Source organism: Diabrotica undecimpunctata, chromosome 5 (genome assembly GCF_040954645.1).
Source record: "Diabrotica undecimpunctata isolate CICGRU chromosome 5, icDiaUnde3, whole genome shotgun sequence".
In the NCBI taxonomy this organism is placed as follows: Eukaryota; Metazoa; Arthropoda; class Insecta; order Coleoptera; family Chrysomelidae; genus Diabrotica; species Diabrotica undecimpunctata.
In genome coordinates, this window is record NC_092807.1 from 143,306,756 (window position 1) to 143,318,949 (window position 12,194).

General features: G+C 31.2%; 1 protein-coding gene across 1 annotated transcript in view; it reads left to right on the plus strand.

Annotated features, from left to right (window-relative positions):
- The window catches only part of LOC140441909 (uncharacterized), a 91,131-nt gene that overhangs the window by 3,517 nt on the left and 75,420 nt on the right, over positions 1–12,194 (plus strand). Inside the window, exons 3-5 of the mRNA XM_072532907.1 lie at positions 1,457–1,549; positions 4,599–5,856; positions 9,224–11,968. Of these exons, the coding sequence (XP_072389008.1) occupies positions 1,457–1,549; positions 4,599–5,856; positions 9,224–11,968 (4,096 nt within the window). The remainder of the gene's footprint in view (positions 1–1,456; positions 1,550–4,598; positions 5,857–9,223; positions 11,969–12,194) is intronic.

The window sequence follows — 12,194 nt, forward strand, 5'->3', positions numbered from 1 at the left end:
TGCGGGGCTCGACCTGAAGGCTCCAAGGTAGATTCGAAGTGCAATGTTGTATACAAAATAAAGAAGTTTAAAATTTGATGAGCTAGCTGACATACAAATGAAACTGTAGGAGTATTTTTTAGAACGAAGAAGACATCTATAAATCTGAAGTAAGGAGTCTTCTTCTGCATCCCAATGGTGATTGAGCAGAGTTTTTAAAATGTTAAGATTTGTCATGCACTTAGGTTTGAGATATTTTAAATTGCATTTCCAAGTAAGTTTACTGTCGAATGTGAGTCCTAAAATCCGTATATTCTTTCCTGCCGGTAGACAAGTACCATTTATAGTAATTTTAGGATTTATAGTATTGGCTGTCCTGCGAGAAAACTTAATGATTTTTGTCTTTTCAACAGAAAGGGCAAATCCGCTTACTGAAGTCCATTCAAGCAATTGGTCAGTAGCATTCTAAAGCAATTTGCAAGTGACAATAGTGTCTTTGCCTCGGCAGAAAATTAATCAATTTATCTGCGTAGAGTGCAAACTTGACTAGAAGCTTAATTTTTTTACATTATATATTGTTTAAAACAAGCATAAAGAGTTTAGGACTTAATACCGACTTTTGGGGAATGCCAGTAGTTTATTAGAAAGTCCTAGAGATTTAGCCATTTTCTTTTACGTTAAAGGTTCTATTTGTTTCCAGATATACTATACTCCTTGAATTTAGCTATAATAGGAGACCTATACAGAGTATCGACTGCTTTTTCGATATCAAATGAAACAGCTATTTCGTCTTGTGTACACTGGAATGCGTTGATGATTGATGTTTGGAGGACTGCTAGATTGTCTACTGTACTTCGATGTGATCTAAAACCTGATTGTGCCAAATTTATTATTTTATATTTGTGTAGGTACCACAGGAGTCTTTTATTGATAATTTTCTCCATAAGTTTGCACATTGTACATGTGAGAGAAATTGTTTTGTAGGAATTTGGATCAGTTAAAGGTTTGCCTTGCTTTTGAACAGAAATAATTATGGATTTTTGCCACAAATTTGGAAATGATCTTTTGGTCCATATATATTAAATTGTAAATTTCAAGCAGTTTAGCTAGACTAGATCTAGAAAGATTTTCAACAAAGATAAAGGGAATGTTATCTAGACCTGCAGCTAAATTTTTACAACGGTACAGTGTGTCTGATAATTCTTGTAACGTAAACGGCATATTTAGAGAAATTTGATCGGATTTTCTGCTATCAGATAAACTGGAGTTTAGAGATAGAGTAGGTATCGGAAATATTATATATATGAAAGGTTCGGGATTGCTCTTTTTGCTATATTAGGCAAATTATATTATCGCTTCCGTTTTTCAGCAACTATTTTAACTCCATTTTTAGTGTCAACTTTCCTTATATATAACGATAAAAATATTAGCTCTGTTTTATTTAACACAATTATTTTTGAAACTTTATTATTTTAAGAACAATGATCTTCAAGTTGCTTATGGTCAGCTAGCAGTTCTGAACGACGAAGTCTGTGAATGTAGTTCATGCTCTGAAAAGCCTCAAAGTAAGGTAAGAATACACTTTTTAAATTGTTATGTTAATTAATATATATATATATATATATATATATATATATATATATATATACTTATATAAATGACGTTAACTAAAAAAATTAGATTTTGAGTACTTGTCTCTACTTATGTCCACACAGAGTTAGCCTAGACTTAATTCAGCAAATTTTTCATTATCAGATTATGTTGTCTTTGTCGAAAATAACCAGTATCTAATTTTCCAAGAATACGGGAGTATAAAAATAATCGTCTGTAACTTGAATGCCCGTATTACTAAAACAAAGATCAATATATTAATTATCGACATTCTCTGTATGTGAAATATTTATAACTTCTTCTTTTTGCCTACCGGTTTTGGATTTTGGCGACTATCATGGCAATCTGTATTTTGCAAACTTCAGCTCTGAAAAGATTTGTGGTTGTTGTGTTGAGCCACGTACGTAGATTTTTAACCAAGAAATTTTTTCTCTTTCTGGTCCCCATTTTCCTTCTACTTTTCCTTCTAGAATTAATTGCAGCAAGAATTTTTCTTGGCTTATACCATATCAACCCTTCTTATTAACATTTATCAACATCAACCTTTTCTCAATTCTATCAGTTGGTCATATTATTTTTCAGGTGACTGTCTTTTAGAGGGATACAAATTGGCCGAATCCTTTCATCCTCTGGAATAGTCTGCTAGCTAAGCGGTATTAAGTCTCACAATATTCTGTTGTGAGCAAATCTTTTTCATTTTTGTTACATTGGCCACTACATCTGCCAACTCCCTTTCTTGTTAAATTGGTGCTTACCACAGAAGCCGACATATACAATTTTTGTTACAATATTAAATTAAAAACAAACGTGTTAAGATCCTACAGTTGATTCCTAATCTCTGGTAGTGACGTCACTGGAGGGGATTGTAATTCAAACTAATACTTAAGTTCGATGACTTAATTCTTCTTCTTCTTCTTTTTATATAGACATGACTCTGTTTGTTTTTTTAATGTGCCTCCAGTAAGTTGTCGTTCCATCGTTTTCGTGGTCTTTCTACTGATCGTCTTCCTATTGGGGAAACGTCTCTTGCCGTCTTTACTACTCTATTTGTTGTCATTCGGCTTATATGATCGTTCCATTCTACTCTTTTATTCCTTGTTCAGTTCTTGATGTTATCCACCTTGCATTACGTTGTATATCTGTACTTCTAGATCTAGTGTCTTACCATTAATTTTTCCAAGTGTTTTCATCTCTGCTGTTTCTAACATCTTTTTTGTCCTCTCTATCAGGTCTTGTTTCTGTCGCGTATGTCATTATTGGTCTGATAACTGTTTTGTAAATTCTGCCTTTCGTTTCTTTCCCGATATTTTTATTTCTCCATATTGTTTGCTGCGTGGTGAATACAGTCAGTTATATGTTCGTATAATTGGTTGGTTTCAGCAGTTAGGTATTATTCGTCGAGTAGTTTTTCATTTAATTTATTTTGGTATAAGATTTTAGTGCTATATTCTTGTAAGCTTCTGACATTATATTTCTTCAGATTTATATCAGTTCCTTTTGGAGTGTTCATCCTTCATCAATTACTTTATTAAATAAAATATTTAATACCTGTTCTATTTTTCTTCCACCGATTTTCAACATTTCGACTGTAATTTTATCCTCTCCCGGACGTTTATTCGTTTTTAGTTGATTTAGGGCCATTCTTATTTCATAGTCGGTTATGTCCGGTATTTCTTCTGAGCCGGTGTTAATTATTGTTCGTTCAGTACGTCGTTGTTGTGGTTGTGTATTTGCCGAGTATAATTTAGTGTGGAATTTTTCAATGGCCTCGCTTATTTCCTTTCTGTCTCGGACGGTGACGTTTTTCTCATTTTTTATTTCTATGATTTTTCTTGTGCCGTTTGAGTTTTTTGCTTTGAGTACTTTCATATTGCAGTTATCTTGTATTATATTTTTTATTAGATTGTTAGTATAGTTTCTATGATCGTTCCTAATTTCTTTCTTCACGTTTTTGTTTAAACTTTTGAAGCTGTCCGAAGTTCGATCTGTTCTGTTTCGTCTTTCTTTTAGTAATTTAATTGTATTAGGTTGAAGTTTAGATGTTTTGGCTGTTTTCGTGTTTAAGCATATTTTCTTAACCGATGTTGGGTAGCAGGTAGGAACTCCTCTGGATAGTCCTATCAGGGAAAGTCCCTTATCCAGGGTCACAGATGAAGTCCACAACGGCAGACACGGCGGAGAAGAATACCTTCTGTACGGCGTTAATGGCGGAAGTGGCAATCCCCTAATTTTAGGAATTGCATAGAATTACTCGCCAACCCGCTCGGCAAGCGTGGCGTTTTAAATATGCTAAAACCTCCCAAGTTGAAGATGTCGTTTTCGTTAATAGGTCCAAATATCTTTCTTAGGACTTTTCTTTCGACTTCCCCTTCTAAATAACTAAACAAACCTTTGTTCTGCAACCGAAACCATCATTTGTCTTAAAAGACACAAAACGAATTCTTAAAACTGTTGGGCACCGCCACTATGCTACAGGTATTGCTAGTTTCTAGTATTGATCGGAAGTGAATATATCGTAAACTAGTGTCTCAGGTCTCAAGTTCAGTAGCCGTTGCCAAATTCTATGATAGTTATCAACTTGAATTTTCTATGGTAATATAATTTGTCTAACTATTAGTAGTTATAAAAGACTATTGATGTTTAAATTATAATTAGACAGTGACGAAGGTTACAGGTGCCATTTAATTTTTTTAAGAACTTATTATATTTATAATTTTACCTTCGAAAAGTCTATGAATTTCTCCCTCAGCTGACAGGTCTACAGGAGCATATTTCACCTCTTCTGTATTCTCATGAGTTAGTAGCTTATGTAAATATTCTTTTTACCGTGATTCTTATCAGAAATATTCAATAAATTAGGTGTACCATTTTACGATTTCTTATTTGATTTAATTCGTTTTTTTTGTAATAAAAGGAAATTCCTTTAAATTTATTGAATATTTTTTTTTTGTTTTTGGTCTTAGTAATTTATGTTGTGATAGTAACTTTAACAGTTCTTTTATTTTCAGAGAAGTAGGGCAAAATCTGAAGAAATTAGAGGAGCAAGCGATAGAAGTAAATTACAACGAAAGAATTCCATAAAAAAAAGAAAAGGTGAACGATTAAGAGATGAAGACGAAGGTCAAGATAAACTGGATAAAAGAATGTCAACACTAAAAAAAGAAATTGTTGATATAGAAATGAGATCAAAGCAAAAAGGAAAACTTTTTCAAGGTAATGTTGCAAATATAACGAGTGAAGAAGACATAAAAGATGAAAAAGTAATAAAAAAACAAGAAGCTAAAAATACAATACAAAAGAACATCAAAAAAAGTTTAACTAAAGCATATACAGAACGAAGTTTTGTTGGAGAAGACAAGGACAAAATAAAACAGGTTTTTGAGATTAAAGAAAAATTTAAACGCGAATATAAAGAAAAAGGGACAACAGTTGATTTAGAGGACATAAAAAGCGTAGAAATAAACTTCGATAAAGAAGAAAACGAAGAATGTTTTACTTCTCTGGACACAAATATTGAATATAAAGACAATCCTACAAAGCCAACCAAGACCAAAGGAGATATTTTTTGCGTAAAAAAACTTACAGAAGACGTGAAGAAGAAGGTATTAAAAAATTCACATTTTAACAAAGGTGAAGGTAGAACTAAATTTATAGATAGTGAAACTAAAAAGCACTTAGTAACCAAAGCGTTGAAAAAGCAAATGTTTGTAGAAAATAATCTAAATATTGAAGAAAATAATATGTCACAAATTGGAACGAAAGAAAACATGAGCAAAAAACAGATTTGTGACGTAAAAGATATCGGAGATGATTTAAAGAGAATAGACTCCGATAAAAATCAGCCGTTTGGAGACATACCCTTTAGATTTAAAAAAGAAGAAATATTAATTGAGAAAGTTGACAAAACACATTGTAAAAATATGGTTAATTTGTCACTGTGTGATTCTCAAAAAGATTTGTCTACATCAAGTCCACTTTTAAATGAAAATGAAGATTGTGTCAAAGGCGTAATCTTAACCGATAAAATACACCAAAATAAAAATGACAAATTGTCAATCATGTCAAGAGAGCTTCAATCTTTAAAAGAACAAGAGCATGATAAATATAATCCTGCCATAGATGATAATAAATGTTTTCTTGTGGAAGATAGATTAATATTAGAAAGTAACAAATTACGTAAAGATGAAACCATAGATGATATAATAATTTCTAGGAACAAACACAAACCAATAGTTAATAAGGAAACTGATTTAGTACAATATTCTGGTAAGTCAAACTTTACAAATATTTGAAGAAATGCTAAGATTTTTTTAATACTAAAGTGTATATTTACAATAATGGTAATACTGGAATGAAACTATTTACACTTCTCATAAAATTTTCTCAACACATATTCATAACATTACACCAAATAATAGATAAGTTCTTTTCCATTTCTAATCTCTTAGACCAGCGCAGCGTTTCTCAAAGTTTTTTGGTCAAGGAGCACTATTCAGGAAAGAAATTTCTGTAGAGAGCATTTACCATAGTGCATCTGAAACCTACATAGGTGCCACAGAGAACGAGTAATATTAGTTGAAAGGGGATATTAACCATTACATTATTTTCTATTCACTTTATTCAATTTTTTTTTTAATCGCAAACATAAGAAACTTATTTACATATAACGAAAAACAAAAATAAAATGAACACAAAGATCCTATTTTTAAAATCTTAAAAAACGTAATGTCTTCATTTTAATGTGAAGAATGAGGCTGCCTTGATTTGCACAGGTTAGTAATATCCGGTTGAATTTGGGATAAATGCAATCGAATGTCAGGTTCCGCATTTAGTCGGGATCTATATTTTGTTTTAGTGGCCACATAGGCAGAGAATACTGCTTTACATAAGTATGTTTTTGCAAAAGGGAAAAGAACAATTTTCGCTTTACCTGACAAAATTTTAAATTCGTCTTTAAGTTACCAAAAATCTACTAGCGATTTACTTTCAAAATATTTTTTATCGCAGAATCCGATGTCAAATCTATCAGCCATTCACACTGCTAAGATGTTAAGGAAGCTAGTTTTTTTAACATAGGAAGGTATGAACCTGCAACCCAAAAGTTTTCTTTAATTTTGTCGTGGAATTCCTCAGGAAAATAATTATGGAAGTTTTCAAGTAAATTTAACAGATGGAGTATGGAACTCGTTAAAGAAAGCTTCGGGTATATCCGATTTCAGTACTTCTCTAAATTCTGTGATTAGTGGAAAGCTATCCAGATTTTTATTTTTCACCGATTCTCTAAAAAAAATTTTTTTATATACATGATGGATTCGACCGTTACTTGATGGAAATTCATTTTATGTAACAATAAAACACTGAAAACTTTGTTTTCAAAACTTCCACAAAATTTATTTTAAATTCTTATCACTACAGCTGTTTCGGCTGATTGCCTTTCTCAAGTGATCTGTTTTTGGCATGGGTTTACACTTTATAGTCTCTAATGAAATAGGTTGAGGAGGGGAGAACTGTTTCTCTTAAGCTGGTCATTCAGAATTATATCTGTGTTTTTTAATTTGTTGATTTCCATAGATTCTAACAAAGATAGCTTAAGGCCTTTATTTTGAATGTGTAGAATTTTAAATTCGTCATTAAAAGAATGATTATGATCTAGAAGGTGAAGTGCGTATGTAGAATCTGTTTTTCTATTATTGAAAGCCCTTTTATGTTTTGCTATTCGTTTATTAAAATTTCTACCTGTTTGACCAATGTAAGTTTTTGGGCAGTCGCCACATTTAAGTTTGTACACACCACTGTGTAAGTGTTTTTTATGTTGGCTCTTGTTGTTTTTAATATATTTGCCTAGGTTGTTATTTGTTCTGAAAGCTGGTGTTATTCCTTTCTTTTTTATGTGTTTGGCTATTTTTGTTGATTTTTGCCTGTATATGTAATCGAGCAGAAGGTACTGGGTTTTTTCTCTGGTGGTGAAAATACTAAGTTCAGGGCTTCCTTGTGTAGTTTTTGAAAAACTAATACATAGGTAATACATAGGCGGTGCTGGCGGGAGTACTTCTGTTGCCTTTTGTGATTATATTTTTTGCGGTTGAAGTTTGTGGTGATAATCCTAGTGTTATTGAAGTTTGTCGTTTTATAGTAAATTTTTAATTATATTCTGTAATTATTAAAATATAATGGACGAACAACCGAGTTGTTCCAAGAGAAGACAGCAAAATGTTCAATCGTCAGAAGAGAAAGTAGTGATACGATATGAAAGAATTGAATTGCATGATGCAGAAAAATGGCATTTAATATTAGCCAAGCGGTCGATATTTGTAGCAGTTTAACGAAAGTATCCATTAGCTGTATTTACCATGTGCCTAAAAATACATCGGAAAATAAAAAGCAAGTAAAACTTAAAACTACAGGTAGAAAAAACATTGTTTTGGATGACGAGACAAGACATTTTATTTTCGGAGTAATAAAATTCCAACACTGAAAAAATTTCTCAAGGGCTCGAAAACTATTACTTTTTACCCAAGATATCTCGTATGTGCGAAATGAACTTCCGATATGTAAAAACAGAAAAAGTGTGTTATTAGAAAAAAAAAAGAAATTATTGTGTGGAGAAGAAAATATTTTAAAGAAATACGCACACTTCGCAGCATTGAACGGAAAACATATTATTTTGATGAAACCTGGATTAACGAAGGTCATACAGTTGGAAAATATTGTCAAGATTTAAATGTCAAAAGTAAACGCGAAGCATTTATAGAAGACTGCTTTACAGGATTAAAAGCTCCATCAGGAAAGGGACGACGTTTAATCATTATACATATAGGAAGTGATACAGGGTTTCTTGATAATGGTTTGCTTCAATATGAGTCAAGAAAAACAGGAGATTATCATGAAGAAATGACTTCCGAAGTATTTGAGCGCTGGTTTAAGAGAATCTTAACAAAATTAGAACCTGGTCAGGTCACGTCAATAGACGTTTTAGCGTAACTTCCGCGACAGCCAGTATTTCAAACAAATAATATTTAAAAAAATATAATATAATTAACGTTAAAATAAAACTGAGTGTACGCTACTGGATTTTCATACGTCTTTCCCCACTTCTCTGCCTTCAAACGATGAAATTACTCTTCCAAATAGTGGAATTATAGTATTCATAAGTCCATCGGCATATTGTCAGATAATTAAACAATTTTGAGTATGGTTTAATCCATGTAGACTGTTTGGTTTTGAGGTTATTTTGCAAGTACTACGAAGTAAGTAATTAACCACATGTTTGCTTATAACAGTCAAAATTATACCTTACGTTTTTATTAATTTGGTGGGATTACTTGCTTTTAGGTTCACCGAAGATGGACTGATTAGTCCGAAAACGTTTTGAACTTGATCCTTTTGGATTTCTAAATTTAATTTTTAATTTATTATACCAATTACAAAAGAAGTTTTTTACTTCAATGTTCGAGTTTTTCAACTACATGGTATACTGCCAGCTCATTGGAATTATCCCTTTTTAATTTATAATTATATTGTCCATATACGATATACGCTAAATAAATAATTTTTTTTAAGTCCTATTTCCTTAATTTATCGAAATTTAAATTAAATAAAAATTAAGCATGATAATGATAGAACATTTTTTTAGGTCACACTTCTAACAATATTGGCCTTGGAACAATATCTTCAGGGCAGCAAACGTCTAATCTTACAACAAAACAATCAGTTGCACAACAACTTGAACTTAAAAAGAAGCTTGTAGAAAAGAAATCATTCGGACTGCAAACTGAGACTAACACAGGGAAATTTTGTACAGAAAAAATTAGACAAAATCAATATGATTTTTCAAATGACTATCCTACATCTAAAATAGTGACAAAACCTGAACAAATAGATAAGGAATTCGAAGAAATATTCTCTGATGCAATTGAAAATACGAACATTTCCACTGAAAACCAAGAGACGATTACTGTGCCAGATTCAGACAGTGAATATATGGAAGCAGTTGAATATATACCCATACCAGAAAAAGTAGAAGTAGTAGAAATACCTGACAATAAAAAAAAATTCAACAACGAGCACGATGCAGTAACAAAGAGTCAACGTTCAACAAGTTCCAAAGCTATTGAATCAAAAGAAGAATTACATTTATCGATTACTGCTGATAGCAATCGTTCATCCAAATATGATTTGTTAATATTGGACAAAACTAAGTCATTACATATTAAAGAAAATAAATGTGAAAGCAATAAATCGCGCCTTTTAAGCAAACGTAAGCAGTTTATTTACTCTAAAACTGATGATAAAAATCGACAAACAACGCTAACAAAAGAAGTAATATCAACTGATAAAAAACACAAAGATAAGTCATCTATGGTAAAATCCTCAGAATGTGGTGAAAAAAAGTCAAAATATTCAAAAGATGCATCTTCTTCCAGGGACTATAAACATGACCAACAACTAAGAGCTAAGTGTGATATAAATTTAAAGAGTGCAACTAACCAAAATTATTCAAGTATAAATAAAGAACGACAACGTATATTAGAATCTAAAAGCAGTAAAAACTCGTTGCAAATTGTTTCTAAACAAACAAAAGACGAACACGCACAACAAAAAATGGCAGTTCAAGATTTGCCACAAATAGTTCAAAGGAAAAGCAAAAATATTCAGAAAGATAAAGTAATACAAACTTCTTTTCCCCCACAACATCGACATGCTAAAACCAATTTAGAAAATAGAAAAACCAGAGCAAAAGAATATATTAGGAACGACAAAAAAGTCGAAATTCAGGGAAAAATATGTCAGGAAATGAACTTGTCAAAATGTTCTAATAAATTAGAAAGGTTGCAAAACAGTACTGACTATAATAATAAATTAATGAATAGTTCTAAAGAATTCACACAAAGGATGGGTGGAGACATCGCAGATAAAAATAATAAATTGGATGATCAATTAGAGCCAGATTTTAAAAAGTATGATTTTAAATATAAGACATTACGTTCCCATAAACTTGAAAGTATTAATAAATATAGTAATAAAAGAGATAGCAGTTTAGATCTGATGGAATCTACAGTTCAATCAGAGTCTACTTCTAATAAATTATCAAATGAGCACGAACAATGGTTAGCGCAACAAATAATGGTTGATACAGAAGAAAAAATAGAACAATGTAAGGGACAATGTGCCAAATCTCTATTTTCATTACCAATATATAAGGGTAAAGATACTAAACTTGAAAATATCGGGTTAGAAAATATTTGTTTGCTCAATAAAAATGAACAGCTAAATTTAAGAGAAAGCAGTTCAATTGAAGGACAAGAGAAAACCATAACCCAAAACAAGAACAAAATGAAAAAGTGTAAATATCTCAAGTGTGACATAAAAAGAGAACTGTACGGTAAAAACAAATTAAATAAAAATGCAATAGAAGTAGCAAATATAACCAAAGATGAATTTCTAACTAAAGATAAAAAACATCAAAAAACCAAGCAAGCACTACTAAATTCTTCCTATAAAAAAAGACAAAAAAAATATTCAAAACATAATACAGATAATAAACATTCTGAGGAAATTTTCAGCATAAAATTTGGTAAGAAAAAAGTAACTGAAATAACAAAAAATGACAAATTATCATGTTCTTCATCGCGAAATTTAGCATGTCGACATTTTATGTCAATGAAAAAAATTGAGTCCAGAAAAAACGTTTTTCCACGTACAGTACTTCAGAAAGAGTATGAAAATGATCAAAAAGAATTTAATGACAATAAATATCAATTCACAGACCTAAATTATGGACAAAAATCAAAGGCACAGATAAGCACAAAAAGATATATTCAATCAAGTTCAGATGATGACAGTGGAACATTGCCAAAGGATTACAATGTAATTTTTTGCAATAGTTGTGATAATAATAAAATAGATATTAATATAAATAAAGAAAGCATTTCATCAGATTATCCTTCAAAAATAGATGCATGTCCTGGAATTTATGACACAATAACCAGCGATTATGTCAAACCATTGGTTCCATATAATACTACTACACTTATATACAACTATTTAGCTAAACCAGTACCAATAACTATGAAGGTACACAAAGGAATTAACGAAAAAATTATGACAGCTACAAAATCAGGATTTTTTCTTTTAATTCCAAATAATGAACCATTAAGTCATACGAAAATACCCGGAGGATATTTTGCTGGTGAATCCTACTTTAAAGAATGTATTAATTCAAATACCAGATTAAATGAATTAAATGTGAGGGATAGTTATAATCAATATTTAACAGCTAATATAGGCAATTGTGAATATACTAATCCTATAATATTTACATATCAAGTCAGTGAGAAACATCCTGATAGTTCTAACGATGGATGCACAAATAGATCAAGTAAGTCTGATATTTTAAGTATTCATACTATTTATTTGTAATTATCATTGGAGCAGATTAGGTTGCTTAGCTAGAAAGAAAGCATCTGAGTTAGAAAATTATACGTCATTTTATGTTATTGACAGAGTTGACCACTACCAATCTCCTTTCTTCTTTAGATGCCCCCTCTAATGGTAGTTGGCGATGACTTATGTAAATTCATGTTTATTTCGGCTTTTCTTATTAA